This window comes from Puma concolor, chromosome E2 (genome assembly GCF_028749965.1).
Source record: "Puma concolor isolate L17-30 chromosome E2, mPumCon1.1.hap2, whole genome shotgun sequence".
NCBI lineage: Eukaryota > Metazoa > Chordata > Mammalia > Carnivora > Felidae > Puma > Puma concolor.
The window spans coordinates 8,196,650-8,212,671 of NC_141681.1; the positions used below are offsets into that span (position 1 = coordinate 8,196,650).

Genomic DNA, 16,022 nt, shown 5'->3' on the forward strand with positions numbered 1-16,022 from the left:
TACAGATCTCTTGGGCTGTGTTTTTTTTTTTTTTTCCATTTTTTTCCATTCTGCTCAGACTGGATAATTTCAATTGAGCTACCTTCAATTCTTCCTTCTGTCTGCATAAATCTTCTAGTGAAACTTTCTGGTGCAATTTTCATTTAAGCTGTTATAATTTTCTTTTTTTTTTTTTTTTAAATTTTTTTTTTTTTTCAAAGTTTATTTATTTTTGGGACAGAGAGAGACAGAGCATGAACGGGGGAGGGGCAGAGAGAGAGGGAGACACAGAATCGGAAACAGGCTCCAGGCTCTGAGCCATCAGCCCAGAGCCCGACGCGGGGCTCGAACTCACGGACCGTGAGATCGTGACCTGGTTGAAGTCGGACGCTTAACCGACTGCGCCACCCAGGCGCCCCTAAGCTGTTATAATTTTCAGATCCCAAATTTCTATTTGGTTCCTTTTTATGATTTTTAAAAATCTCTATTGATATTTTCTATTTGTCAAGACATTGTTATCCTCTTTGAAACCTCCTTGTCCATGGTTTCCTCTTGTTCTTTGAGCATATTTAAGACAGTTGATTTTGAAGCCTTTGTCTAGCAAGTCCAATGTCTATCCTTCCTGAGGAGTAGTTTCTATTAATTTTTTCTGTTAATGAAGGGTCATATTTCCTGTTTATTTGAGTGCTTCATAGCTTTTTTGTTGAAAACTGGACAGTTGGAATGTTATAATATAGTCACTCTGGAAATCATACTCTTCCCCCTCCTCAGGCTTGATTTTGTTTCTTGTTGTGGGCTGTTGATGTTTGTTTAGAGACTTTTCTAAGCTCTTTTTGTAAGGTCCATATTCTTCGTCATGTGTGATTTCTGAAGTCTCTGTTCCTTTAGCTTGTGCGAAGTTATTTATAACAGATTTCCTTGTATTCCAGGAGAAATAAATATAGAAATAAGGAATAGAAAGAAAGAAAGAAAGAAAGAAAGAAAGAAAGAAAGAAAGAAAGAAAGAAAGAAAGAAAGAAAAAAAGGAAGGAAGGAAGGAAGGAAGGAAGGAAGGAAGGAAGGGGAAGGAAGGAAGGAAGAGAAAGAAAGAAGAAGAGAAAGCGCGACTGTCCTAGATTCACTCTGTTGGGACATTCCTTCAGTGCCTGGCCAGGCCATTTACAACTGCCTTAGTTGTCATTTGTCCTTGCACTAAGCCTCGAGATCAGCCAAAAGTGAAAAGTGTAGGTCTGGCTTAAGTCTTTTCTGAGCATGCATTCTGTCCTGGGCAAGTGCGTAGCTTTCTAAATTTCCAGTATACATGGGCACTTTTGAATGCTTTAATTTTATGAAGAAACTCTCCAGCTTTTCCTCCCAGGCTTTCTGTGCATCTATTGTTTTTCTCAACAGCACTCTTTTGCCCCAGTTGGCAGCAGATTGTTCACTTGCCTTACATTGTTTTGAAAGAATGACTCTGCATAGCTACTTTTCCAACCCGAGTAAGTTTCAGGATTAACAAAATGAAAGCAAGTGCTTGTATCTGTCTTTCAGGTAGCCCAAAGACCAGATAGAACAAGCACAGTTCTTTGAGGATAAGGTCTTCTCTGCTCTCTCCAGAACCAAGAATCATGGTCCTACCCTGGGAATGTGGGCCGCCATGTTCAAGACTGCTGATGAGCTGGAGAATGGGAGGGTCATGGGCAACCAAAAATGGCGCAAAGCTTTCCTGATGTTTTTAAGTTGTGTTTTTCTTGATTTAGTGTTTGTTTGGTTGCTATTAACTTTGTTTTCCAGAATTCTGAAAGAGTTGATTCTGATGTTTTTGCTTGATTTTTGGTGTTTCTCTGGAGGGGCAGGCTTTTAGAACTGCCTACTCTTCCATTTTTGCTCTTTAATTTCATTTTTTGAGTGTCAGTAGGTTCATCTTTGGTGTATTTTCTAGTTTGTTAATTTCTAATTTGGCATTTATTCTTTCTTCTTACTTCCCAAGAGTGATTTTTCATTTACTGATTAGTCAGTGTTGATATTGAACTCCTTCCTTCCTTCCTCCCTTCCTCCCTCCCTTCCTTCCTTCCTTCCTTCCTTCCTTCTTTCCACCTCCCAACTACTTTGATAATATGTATGTGTTCAGTTTTTACTTTTTAAAAAATTATTATTATGAATTTTCTTAGGCCTTCATCTGATGGTTGCTGATTTTACCAGTTACCATTATTTTTTTATTTGTAAACTTGTTTAGGATTTATTTTTAAATTGTGCTTTCATTTAGTGTTGTAGCATTGTATTTAGAGAACACAGTCTGTACAATATTTTCTTTCTGACATTTATTAATTTTTCTCTCATATTTTAGTTTATAATCAATTTTTATAAGTGTTCCAAAGTGGTTTTCTGTAGATTTTTTTGGTAGATTTTATATTCTTTACAAATTATGAAGTTAAAAGTTTTTGTTTATACAAATACCTGCAATATTTACTAGAATGCCTATCATATTTACATTATTCAGATTTCTTATATCCCTAGTTTCCATCTGCTTGATTTCTCCAGGTCTGAAAGTATTGAGTTTAAGTCTTCAGTTCAAATTGCTTCTGTCAATTTCTGTTGAATTTTTTAGTGATTGTTTGATCTGTTATTTGCTGTAGAAAAGTTCATGCCTATTATATATTTAGTGAATATTTTTAATTTAAAATGTCTTCATTTTGCTCCTTAATTTTACTGTGATATTCTGTACAAATTTTGGTACTACCTGATATGTCTTTGCTCATTCTTTTCATTTCTATCACTAAGCAAATAAGTACATAACGAGTGCTTGAAATTTGTTAGGTTTTATGATCGTGGTTACTATTCAGATTCTTTTTTGTCTTTCGTTTCATTATACAATTGTGTATACTAAATGGTACACTTATACTTTTTAAAAAACATTTGGAATAATTATAGACTTTTGGAAGAACTATGAAGATGGGGCACAGAGTTCCCGTCTCCCCTTGAACCAGTTTTCACAGTTACTTACATTTTATACCATGCACATTTATTGGAACTAAGAAATTGACATTGGTGCTGCATTATGGCCTAAACTGTGGACTTCATCAGGATTTCACCAGTATTTCACGGACATCCTTTCCTGTGTCACAATCCGGTCCAGAATACCACATTGCATCTGGTTGTTACTTTCTCAGTGTCCTCTAGTCTGAGACAGTATCTTCATCTTTCCTTGCATTACAGGACCTTCGTAGATAGTTTCTCAGTGTGAGTTTGTCTAGTATTTCCTCATGAGATGATGGGTTTGGGGAAGTACAATGCAGAGGGAAGTGCCCTTGCAAGTGAACCGTGTCAGGAGTATACATGGCATCAGCATGATTTATCATGGATGACATAGCCTTGATCACGGTCTTTGCCATATCTCTCCTCCACTGTAGTTACTGTTTTTCCCTTCACATAGTCTACTCATTAGAAAGAAGTCATTAAGCCCTGTCACTCAAGGGGAGAGGAATTAAGCTCCAACCCCTAAAGGAGGGAATATCAGTAGGTGGGCATCTGTTACAATTACCATGGTGGTCAGAAAGTATGTTGGGGGATATTTTGATGCTATCCAAATATCTCATTTCTCTTCAAAATGTTACCCACTAATTTTAGCATCTGTCTGTGGATCTTTCCTATAGCAATTATTTCTGTGGTATTCTGGTGGTGATTTTTCTATTTCCCTTATTCCTTTTTTTACATTCCTTATGTGGAATTCTTCTGTAAGGGATATTGGTATTTTCTCCCCTACTTGTTTGTTTCTTCCAGAGTCAGCAAACCTTTTCTGTTATAGGCCAGATAGCAAATATTTTAGACTTTATGGACCATGCAGTCTCCACTACACAGCTAGCCCTACTTTTGTGGTTTGGAACACCCATAGATGATACATAAATGAATGGACATCGGTACGTCCCAATAAATCTTTATTTTTAAAACAGGCATTGGGCCAGATTTAGCCTGCAGGCAACTTCTGATAAGTAATTCATTTATTTATATCAGATGAACTCCTGGATATTTATTTTACTCCTTGGGTTGTAAATGTAGTACTCTCACTGTTTATTTTCTTATTCAAATTTTTCTAGCTTTGGCCACTGGGAGCTCTTTCAGTTGGTTCCTTTTGGCATTCTCCCATCATTTAAGGCTTGTTTATTTTAATTTTTAAGTAGTTATTTTCTGGCACTGCAGGATAGAGTCATTTTTTAAGTGGATAGTTATATATGTTTTGTTCTTCACACAGGAGAACTTTTCCTCCTTCGTTTTCATCTGAAGGCCCACCTCACCGGTTTTAGAATTCTTAAGTTTGCAATATTTATTTCTTTTTCAGTTTGTATCCTGGTATTTTAATGTTCTCTGAAGTCTGCCTAATTTTTTTGCCTACCATTTTGGAGAGTTGGGGTGTGAGAGTGGGGGGTTTAATTTTTTGAAGTTAAGAAGTTCTGCAAGAAGAGAAATAAAGAAACAAAGTTGATTGATTCTCAACCTCCGCATTCCCCATCACTGAGATCTTTCTTTCCATTTTTTAAAGTCTTTAATGAGGTGATACTGTTAAGCTATTTTATTATTTATTTATTTATTTATTTATTTATTTATTTTAATATGATATTTATTGCCACATTGGTTTCCATACAACACCCAGTGCGCATCCCAACAGGTGCCCCCCTCAATGCCCATCACACACCCTACCCTCCCTCCCACCCCCCTACAGACTCAAGATGCAGGGATTTCTTCTGGTAGGACTTGTTAGTGTTTTGGCCTATTTTGGTTTTTTTCCCCCCTCTCCCAGACTTTACCTTGGTTGGATCTCTGTTAGCCCTCCTAGATAGATGTCTGTTTGTCATGTTCCTCAAGGTTTTCTTTAAAGATCTCTGTGTCCTTGGAGAGCTTTTCAAGTACACTGTCTCCATCATGGATTTGATTTTCTGCATGTTGATTCTGTCCTTTTCTGGTTCCAATGGGAATTTTATTTCTTTGCTTGTGTTTTTTCCTTTGGTTCCCTTACATCCTTTCTGATGTAAATGAGCCTTCTTTCATTTCAGCTTCCTGCTCAACCTATTGGTTTCATTTCATCTTTTACCTTTCTCTCTTTTCTAAAAACAGGGGTTGTACTTTCTGTCCTCTTTGAAAACATGACACAAATGCTGTGTAAAAATGCGCAGTGGTGCTTTTCCTGGTGAGGATTTTGCTGAGAACTTTTAGTGATGTTTGTGTTCGGATATGTTTTAGAAGTTCTCATAAATATGTCCTGCAGTGATGTTGCTATTGCCGGGTTCTGTCTGCGTGTTCTTGATCAAGGAGTGGTCTCTCTGGTTCAGTGTTTCCCAGGAGAGGGGTGTGGGAATTCCTCTCGGTCCCTCATCACTTGGATGCTGCTGAATTTTTCACTTTAGACTCTCACCTGGAGGCTGGCTTAAATTACGTGGCTCTGAGCCAAAATTCTTGGTCTGGCATCTGTTTCTCTAGTGCGGTTTTGCTGGACTGGGTGGGAAACACTGCCTATTTATATTGCCTTCTCTGATTAGATAATCTGGAGCAATCAGTCTTCCAGACCTGAAACATCCCATGGCTAGTTGCTTCCAGAACGTGTCCTGTCTTTATCCTTCCTGAAGACTTCATACCCCAAGTTGTAGTGATGGGGTCCGCATGCCTTTCTGCCCCCACGGGAGTTATCCCAGGATGTTGGAAGGATGCAGAGAGGTCCTTGCAGATGTGGGCTAGGGGTCCAGAATCTGGGGATGTCTAGGGTTGAATGTGCTGGTGTATCCATGGGTACACAGCAGGCGTGGGCATCTTCCTTTATTCTTTCTTGCTTTGCTCTTGGCATTTAGAGGGCAAGGCATGAATTAGTAATGCAAAGTTTCTCGGTCCAACTCCCTCTGATGTGGGAGGCATTCCTTCGAGCGTCTGGAAAACCTTTGGTAACCCTGCGTTCGTGAGCTATTGTAATTTCATATACTGTTTTCATTTGGTGGGAAGCTGGGGTTAGGGAATATGAATGATAATTGGTGTGTTTCCATTTGAACCGAGGGAGAATTGGAGCAGCCATAGACGGAGGCCCTCAGGGCAGGCTGGGGGAGTCAGGTGCAGGAGACTTACTCCTAAGCCACCTAAAGGTGATAGAGGTCTTCTGTGACCTTGGCAGTGCTGAGGACAAATGTCTGAAGCTATACATAAGCTGTCAGCCTCAGTCAGGTTGGGCCTACTGGACAAGAGGGGGTGACGGATGTAGTGTAGTCACTGAAAGTATGGGGTCGGGAGCCAAGATGCTTCTGACCGAGCCTTACCTCTCCACTGCTTGTCAGAGGTGAGGCCTTGGCCAAGGACCTTAACCTCTTGGTGCCTCAGTTTTATCCTCTGTTAAAAAATAGAGAGGGGGTGCCTGGGTGGCTTAGTTGGTTGAGTGTCCAACTTTGGCTCAAGTCATGATCTTGAGGTTCGTGGGCTTGAGACCCACGTTGGGCTCTGTGCTGACAGCTTGGGGCCTGGAGCCTGCTTCGGATTCTGTCTCCCTCTCTCTCTGTCCCTGCCCTGCTTGCACTCTGTCTCTCTCTCTGTCTCTCTCTCTCAAAAATAAATAAACTTTACAAAAAAGAGAGAGGGAGAGGTGCCTGGGTGGCTCAGTTGGTTAAGCGTCCATCTAAGTTAGTCTTGTGGTTTGTGAGTTCAAGCCCCGCGTGGGGCTCTGGGCTGATAGCTCAGAGCCTGGAGCCTACTTCAGATTCTGTGTCTCCTTCTCTCTCTGCCAATCTCCCTCTCTCTCTCTCATAAATAAATAAACATTCAACAAAATTTTTTTTAAGAGAGAGAGGGGCAACTGGGTGTCTCAGTCTGTTAAGCATCCAACTCTTGATTGTGGCTCAGGTCGTGATCTCATGGTTCATGAGTTTGAGCTCTGTGTCAGACTCTGTGCTGGCAGTGCAGAACCTGCTTCAGATCCTCTGTCCCCATGTCTCTGCCCCTTGGCACGTGCTATCGCTCAAAAATAAATAAACATTAAAAAAAGAGAATGAAATTACCTGCCTTGTTGGGTTATTTTCAAGATTAAATGAGTTCACATATATAACATATGGTCAGTCTATGGGGATCACTTTCAGAAGTGGCTGGCATTTCGTCAATTCTGGATAAATGTTGGGTGGTGGTGTTTTTCGACTGGCCTGCTAGCAGAGGGCTGAAGAGGAAGGTGGGGAGGGACCTTTCTCCTTTCTGCCTGGAAAGTCCCCTCACTTCACCAGCTCAGATTTTCTCCACCTCTGAAGGCCCATTTTGGTGTTAGCTTAAATCGTTCTTTCTCAGAGGAGTCTTGCTACCCTTCTGATCTGAAGTAACCCCATTCCCTCCGCTGTTGTTTCCCGCGTGACATTATCTTCATCATCATTTGTTACCGTCATGTGTTACTTCACGCTCGTTCATTTAAGGGCTGTGTCTCCCATTAGCCTGATGGTTTCCCAGGGGCGAGGTGTGGCCAGGGGGCCAAGGACTTGGGCTGAGGGGTCTGACGAACTAGAATTCCAATTTTGGCTAACCCCCTACTGACTGTGTGATCGAGGGAAGGTTTCCTACCTTCTCTGAGACTCAGTTTTCTCACCTTTCAAAGGGTGAGTATAATGTCCAGCTGCCTGCCTGGGTGCAGAGATCGAGTCTAAAACCTCATGAGTGCTTAGCACAGTTCCTGGAACAGCACGTACCAATAAAGGTGATTAACATCATTATCATTCCTAACGAGACAGCCATCCGCTCAACATCCTGGCAGTGGTAATAAGTGCGTTGGAAGTTCCCTGCCATCCCCCCCTGCCACTTCCCCCTGTGGTAGAATATTGTCTCATACTGGCTGGGATCACGGGGAGTAAACGGTAATTAATGATTTGGTTGAGCTGTAAGAAACAGTTCAGGGTCTCAGATTGCTTATCTTTGAAAGAAAGGAGCCAGTGGGTGTGTGTGTGAGCATACAAGGTTTTAATGCCGTTCATGTGTTTGTTACTCATTCCAAGGGGAGGGAGTTGATGATTGTTTCCATCTGGAGGGACTGAACTTCAGGTAGTGCAGGGCAGGTAAGGTGGGCGTGGTGCCTCAGGAACAGCGCTGCTGAGACCTGGAGGCCCAGATGCGTGCTTTCAGCAGGTGTGAGGAGTTAGGGGTCAGCAGAGGAGGCTGGGAGAGGGTAAGGGGAAAGAAAGGATTTCCCCAGAGACTGTCGGAACCTGAGCAAGATCAAGTCCTAAATAACGTGGCCGTTGTTATCACCAGCACAGATTAGAATTCTGGTTCTGTTTGAGACTCTCCTGGGAAGAAGTGGAAAAGAGGGTCAGAGAACCTATACAGGGATGTAAGGAAGGAAATTCGGTCCTAGGAGACTGCAGATTCCAAGTATGATGGGAAATTTGGAGCCAGCTTTCCTCTGAGCTCCCGGTGGGTATTTTCGTCTTTCAGAAAAAGTGGGTTCATTTTGTGTACCTCTTTTACAGATGGGGAGACTGAGGCCCAGAGAAGTTGGGCAACTTGTGCGGGTCATGTGGATAGAAAATGGCAGGGCCAACAGTTTCCCCACACACATCAGACTATTCGGGATGATCCCGTTAATACTATTTGTTGTTGGTATTGGGTTAATTTTAAGTAGAAATGGCTGTCAAGGCACCCAGTGGCTTTGTGGATGGGACCAGAGGTGGAGGCAGACCCACTTGTGACTCTGTGACTCAGTCTTCCGGTAACTAGGAGGGAAGAAACCAAGCCCCCCACTCACAGTGTGGGCCTCGGTAGCCGTGTAGACCCTGCACCCTTGCAACTCCCCAGGCTTCTCGAGCAGGACTGCTCTGCACAGCCATCTCCCACACTTGGAAGGACTTATGCAAGTAGGTTGACTGTCTCTTCAGGCAGGAGTTGGTTATCCTTAGGGGGGTCGTATTCTGCAAGGTGAGGAAACATTCTGTCTTTAGATACCACCAAGATTTGTATTCACAGGAGGATATGCAAGATTAAGTGACCTTTACTATGGAATGCAAAACTACTTACTTGTATATTCTCCACAACCACCCTGTGAGATAGGTGCTATTATTTCCCCCTTGCCTGGTGAGTCATCTGAGGCCCAGAGAAGTTTCATTTGCTCAAGAACACATAATAAAAGGCTTACCAGGGGATTTAAACCAGATAGTGTTGTTCCACAGCCTGTGTTCTTAAATACTATGCTAAGCTCATTTTGATGAGTGAGTGCCATCCATCATCTGCCCATTCATTTCTGAACTCATCTCTTTACCCACCTTTCACCCATCCAGCCAGTCATCTGTCCATTTATCTGTCCTTTTTGTCATCCACCCGTCCCATGTGTTCATCTCTCTGCCAGCCATCCATTTTTCCTTTCCTCCCTCCCTCCCTCCCTTCCTTCCTTCCTTCCTTCCTTCCTTCCTTCCTTCCATCCATCCATCCCGTGATCCACCTATCTATACATTCATCCACTCAGCCATCCATTTTCACGCATCCACCCACCCGCCTATCCATCGTGTTGGCTCTTTGTCTAACATGGTTTTCTGCTTTGTCCTGGGGAAGGAGTGTTCTCCATATATTTTCTGAAGCTGGAGACCTCCGTGCCAGCACAAATCCCTTAGCTCCTAAGAAGTATCTGGGCTCACTCCTGATACTCCTAGGCTGGTGCTCTTGGGAATGCTGCTCTTTCAAGGCAGTGCCAGCTTGCTTATTCCCTGTTCCCTCTGTAAACCTGCAGAGGGTTTCCCCCTCCAAAGACCTCCCAAAGTGCAAAGGTGCAGGCTCCTCCAGAAATACTCTGGACTTTCTGAAGCATTATCACAAATAAATACTCCACTAGTCCCGTTCCTCGATCCAAAGATTGGGAGTTGGATTAGTTTGGCATGGTTTTACTTTTTTAAACTGTTACAGAGTTTGTGTGATACATCTAAAAATTATGTAATGAATCTAAAACAGATGTTCACAGAGCATTTTGTAAGGAAAGGAGTTTTAATAGAAATAGGCCAATTTGATCGTAGATAAATCAATTAAGGAAACCATTTAAATTGTCTCTAAAGAAACAGTATTATGAAGAGGCAGCATGGCCTAGCTATTTGCATATTTATTAAGTGCAAAGCAATGAACATCGCTTAATTATTTTGCATAGCCTCTGTTGTACATAAACCATTGGGAGACAGTCTTTTCAAAGTTATTTTTTCTTTTTATTATGTAAAATTTTAAACAGAAAAATTCAAACACATAAACATAAACAGTCATATAGCGAACCCCCCATGTATTTGATAGCCATCTTGAAATATGATCGACTATACGTGTATTGATTTCTCCCTTCTCGCTTTGTTTTTCTTTTCATGAGTTTCAAGGACATATTCCTCACTTATTAATTTCATGGGGTCAAAATCCCATGATTTTGGATGTAGTTTCATTTTTTTGAATGTAGTTGTTTTATTTTTTCACTGAAATTTAGCTTTTTTAGGGTAGAGCATTGGGTATTTTCTGTCGGTTATTTTTTTTTTTTTTTTTTTTTTTTTTTTTTTAAGTTTAAAGAATTTTACATCTAGGGTCAAGTTGACAGGGTAGTAAAGGACCCTCACTGCTCTTCCCCTGGATTGACCAGTTATTAGCATCAAGACTGGCATTTTCCTAACTGTGTTCTTCCGGGAGATTACTTGAAGGCAGGGATTTTCATAACTTTGAAGGTATGTGGACAGTTAGCACAGAGTTTTAGAGCCAGATGGATAGAGGTTCAGACCTCACCTCTGCCACCGCTTAGCCCTGCCTGGTAGACAGTTTACCTCATACTCAATCACTTCATCTATCAAACAGGAAAAACAGCAGTTACACCCATGGGGTTATGCAAGGCATATAATAGGCTCTCAGCTAGTGTTACCTATCACCTGGCCTACCAGCTGTACCCTCCATGTTGTGGGGAGGGGGGGTTGAGTTTTGTTGATGCAAGTCATTTTTGATCAGTATGGAAGATTTTTGTAGTGGAGAGAGTTGGTTTGGCCTGTGATTAAGAAAATAAGTCTGGGGTAAGAGTGGTTCAGATCCCAGCTCTGCCCTCACCAGCTTGGAACTTGGTTAAGTGACTTAATCTCCCTGAAGCCTTGTTTCCTTAAGTATAAAGTGGGGATAAGAACGAATCCGTACTGACTGCACTGGGTTGTTGTGAGGGGAAAATGACATGGGAGCGTCCAAGCCCAGCATTTAGTCACTCCAATGAGTGTGACTAATCGTTCCTATTATTATAAATAAGGATACATTAGCATAGTGCCTACCGTGTGAATGCTCAATAAATGTTGCTCGCTATAAGTAAGGGTGAAAAAGTCACACCGCACTGGTCTCCAAACGTCTGATTTTACTTCAGTGCAGTGAAAAGAATAAAGATCTTTAGTGAAAGCTCGTGCTGTGATTTCAAGCAAGAGTAAGCCTTGGAAGGACAGGCAGGTGCCACCAGCCAGGCATGGCCTCACACAGTTGTCATGGGAAACAGCCGAGTGCCTTTGGTTCCATTCAGTGAGGTCCGAAAATAAACCAGCCTTCTTGAACGCTCCTGGAAGTGTCAGCTTCCGACGTTGAACGGCCTGTCCCCTGGCCCGTGTGTCTCTGTCCTCAGGGCTTTGTGCGGTTGTTGCCTGGGCCTGACTTCTTTCCTCCGCCCTTTTTTTCTCTCTCTTCCCTGACTCTCTCATCTCGTACCTCAGGTCGAAAGGATTGTGGACAAGAGGAAGAACAAGAAGGGAAAATGGGAGTATCTCATCCGGTGGAAAGGCTACGGCAGCACGGAGGACACGTGGGAGCCAGAGCACCATCTGTTGCACTGTGAGGAGTTTATCGACGAATTCAACGGGCTGCACGTGTCCAAGGACAAAAGGATCAAGTCAGGGAAGCAGGCCAGCACCTCCAAGCTCCTGCGTGACGGCCGAGGCCCGTCGGTTGAGAAACTCTCCCACAGACCTTCAGAGTCTGGGAAGAGCAAAGGGACTTCCCATAAACGGAAGCGGATCAACCCCGCCCTGTCCAAGCCGAAGAAAGGGTATTCGGCCAAGCCCCCCGCAGGAGGTGACAGGGCCGCCAAGACGGTGTCTTACAGGACTACCCCCAGTGGTTTGCAAATAATGCCGCTGAAAAAGGCTCAGAATGGGATGGAGAATGGGGACGCCGGTTCCGAGAAGGACGAGAGGCACTTTGGAAACGGCTCCCATCAGCCTGGCTTGGATGTGAACGACGTCGGAGAGCAAGACCTGGCGGAGTGTGGTGTGAACCACGCGGCACCGGCAGAGAACGGGCTCGGTACGTGGCTTGTCTTTGTCTTGTGTTCGCTTCTGGCTGTGGTGGCCGGGCACTTTGCATGCAGCCTGGGGGAGTGCTTGAGACCCCGACTCTTAGCTAGGCGGTCATTCCCCTTCCGGCTCGCTCGCCGAGAGTCGTGTGCACTTGGTCATAGGCCCACACTGGTTGCAGACACCTGTGCATGTGTGAAGGCCAAGCCACAGACGCTCCCTTACTACTGGAACACACCCAAGGCCATGGTAACCCCTCGAGAGCCCCTGTTCTGGAGGGCAGCTCAAAGTCCTCACCCACCGGGACCTGAGACTCGTGTCCCCGGAGGGCTGGCCAGTGCCTCTCCGGGGTAGAACGCGCCTCCTAGAGGCTTTGCTTTCGAGCTCATTGAGCCCCCACCCCCAAAACCGTGTAGCCCAGAAAGGCGGGGTCTGCCCCTCTTCTCAGACCCAGTTTGGCCTTGAACTTCTCCATGCCACTTCTTCAGCTGGAGCCTCTGCCCCTCCTCTATCACTAGCATGGGTGCTCCGGCCCCATGTCCAGGGTGGGTCTGAGAGCGCCCTGACCCCGTCCTATGCTAATTCTCTGGGTTTGCACCTTCTTACTCCACCCTGGAAGCAGCACAGCAAAGGCACAGAATTCCTCTCTCTTACCGAGTCCCCACAGGCAGAGTTAAGGAAAGAGGAGGCAAAAGGTCATTAACGCTCCCAAGCCTGACGTTTCCTTAATGGTGAAGTTACTCCTTGACTGGGCCTTAGTGGCCTGGGGCCGCCAGGCCATCTGTACCTGTTTCGTGCACCCTCTCGTTTCTCGGATATCCGTGTGCCTTGGTGGTGACATTTCCCTCTTGAGCTGCCAGAACCCTAAGCCTTGGCATAAGCGTGGACGACCCGTTCCCGACCGAGCAGGGACATCTGATGCCCTGGGTGGAACTAGAGTGTGTGTGGGAGTAAGGTAAAGGACGCAGGTGGGATGGGCTGGCAGCGCTCCCAGGAGGGGGTGATGGAGCCGATGCCCAGCAGCGCGATGGTGATTTCAGAGTTCAGAGTGCTCAGGGCACGCCCCGCTGCAGAGAGAGCCCCGCGTCTTGAGGGAATCTTGCTGGGGAATCTGAGGCCTTTCTCCAGAGAGAGGGATTTCACCCAAACAGGATTTATTTAGCAGTGTCTGCCCCAGATTGACTCATGTTTCCGTCTGGGGATCCCTGATGCTGACATGACTCTGCCTGCTAACATATGTAAAAGCTGTTTGTTTTAAAAATTCATCTCTCGGGGAGGAGTGGGCTTGTGTAAATGAGGCCTGGCATAAACATCCGTGTCTGACGTTCCGCGACAGCTGCCGGCGGGAGAGGGATTCCCCGGCTCGGGGAGGGTGGCTGGCGGGCCGGTAGTCTGAGGCTCCTTGGGTGTGGGTGCAGGGGACCCGGGGGTGACTCCTGGGTCCCCGGCCGGCCGGCACGTTCCCCTGTCCTGCTTCCAATGTGGCCGCCTTGGGAGTGGGAGGAACAGCACGGGGGAGGAAGGCTCGTGGACTGTAGCCGCCAGACTGCAGGGGGAAGCGGGGAAGCCGGACGCGGAGAGAAGGGCAGATGGAGGTAGGCCTCTCCTTCCACACGACTTTCCGAAGTTGCCCTCCATCTATGGGCCTGGTCGGTGCCCTCTGGTTTACGATCTGCCGGTGGGGCGTGGTACCCCCCCACCCCCCCAGCAGGGGGAAAGGCCAAGGATGAGCCTGCTGGGATGCAAGGTGGCCTTGTTAGATCCCGGCCTCGGCTCTACGATGCTTCTCTAGACCTTTCTCATCTCTGGTCTCTTACTGGCCTCATTTTTTTTTTTTTTTCCCTGACGTTGAACGTTCTCCACCTGGGCCCGTGCCTGGGTGGAGAGGAGGAGGCTACCTGCCTCTGTTGTGTTCTGTTTTGGGTGTTCTCAAAGGGCTCTTTCTCTTGATCACATTGCCTAGTGTTGGTGTCCTTGAGATTCCCCTGCAAGGTTAGGGCTGTGGCTCTCAAATGTTATGTGTGTAGATTACCCGGCCCCTTGTTAAAAATGAAGGTCCCGTGGAGTCTGATTTACCAAGGGTGGGGTGGTTAGCCCAGAAGATGGGTTTTTAAATAAGCAGCCCCACGTGACTCTAAGGCATTTTGAAATGTGCTCTGTAAAATGGGGGTGGCCACTAAGGTTCACATCAGGTGTCAGTTTAAGTCAATTCAGTGTTTTTTCTTTTCTTTTCTTGTTTTTTCTTGTTTTTTCTTTTTTCTTGTCTTGTCTTGTCTTTTCTTGTCTTTTCTTTTCTTTTCTTTTCTTTTCTTTTCTTTTCTTTTCTTTTCTTTTCTTTTCTTTTCTTTTCTTTTCTTTTCTTTTTTTAGCACTTCCTAAGAGTTAGCCACCATGCTAGGCATTTGGAGTAGCACAATAAAACGATAGGGACTTCTGCCTCCAAAACCTGCAGTTTAGGGACACCTGGGTGGCTCAGTTGGTTAAGTGTCTGACTGTTGACATTGGTTCAGGTCAAGATCTCATGGTTCGTGAGTTCAAGTCCTCTGTGCTGACAGCATGGAGCCTCTCTCTCCCTGTCTGCCCCTCCCCTGCTATCCCTTGCTCTCTCAAAATAAATAACTAAACTTAAAAAAAAAAGTATCTGAAACTTAGTTTGCTCTCTAGTTAAGTTGAGAGTGAATGGTTCCATGTCAGTGTTGAGAAGGTTCCTGAGGCTGGCTCATTGGAAGAGGTAATGTGTATTTTATTTAAAAAAATTTTTTTTTTTTAACATTTATTTATTTTTGAGAGAGAGACAGAGTATGAGCAGGGGAGGGGCAGAGAGAAAAGGAGACACAGAATCTGAAGCAGGCTGCAGGCTCTGAGCAAGCTGTCAGCACAGAGCCTGATGCGGGGCTCAAACCCACAAACTGTAAGATCATGACCTGAGCTGAAGTCGGATGCTCAACTGACTGAGCCACCCAGGTGCCCCAGTAACATGTATTTTATACACATGATATATCTTTGCCATGCCCACTTTCACATTTTCTGTGGTCATTGGGCTGATAAGTTCTCCAAACACGGTCAGCCTTTAACATTCTAGTTAGAACTAGCTTACTGTGTAGGTCTTGGGGAAATTGGGGAAAGGAAAAGACTGGGAATCCTTGCCAAAGAGAGAAAGCAGTTTGGGGCTCTTAGATAAGACTCAAGACAGAGGGGCTTTGTGCTTCCAGAACTTGTCAGCAAGGGGCCAGAGGTGTAGTCAAGCAAAACATGGCTCCACTTAGGTTTTCGACCAGAGAAAAGTCTCGATGAAGGCAGTGTCCCTGCCCATGTGGAAACCTGAGCGTCAGCCCTCTCCCTACCTCCACCAAAGGATCCAGCTCCTTGTGGCACAAGGTGAGCCCGGGGGGTTTGTAGCCCCATGGAGGGCTCATCTTTGCCTGGCAGAAGGCGATGGGGAGATCCTGGCTTCGCTTTCCCGGCATTTGTTTTGGGGGCGGGCTTACTTTTTTTATGATTTCAACTTCTCGTTGGTGAATTAAGGTTCTGCATACAGAAAAGCAACTTATATAACACGTTACTCATTTACTGCTGACTTCCCTGATCTGTGCTGTGGGAACAAATGCTAAATTGGGGCTCTGGCGGGGGGGGGTGTTTTGGTTTCAGACTGCATTTTCCCCAGCAGTGTTTGTATGCGGCCACTCAGTACTGCTTTGATTCTCACTCCTCTGGTAATGACAAATGGCTCTGTGGTCCAGAACCATCTGCCTCGGTAGCCCTTGGGGAGCTTGTTAAAAAGTGGGCTCCACCCCAAAT

The 16,022-nt window shown here is 45.0% G+C and overlaps 1 protein-coding gene across 1 annotated transcript in view; it reads left to right on the forward strand.

Moving 5' to 3' along the window:
* The window catches only part of CDYL2 (chromodomain Y like 2), a 168,586-nt gene that overhangs the window by 102,208 nt on the left and 50,356 nt on the right, over positions 1-16,022 (forward strand). Inside the window, exon 2 of the mRNA XM_086688848.1 lies at positions 11,646-12,234. Coding sequence (XP_086544974.1) covers positions 11,646-12,234 — 589 coding nt within the window. The remainder of the gene's footprint in view (positions 1-11,645; positions 12,235-16,022) is intronic.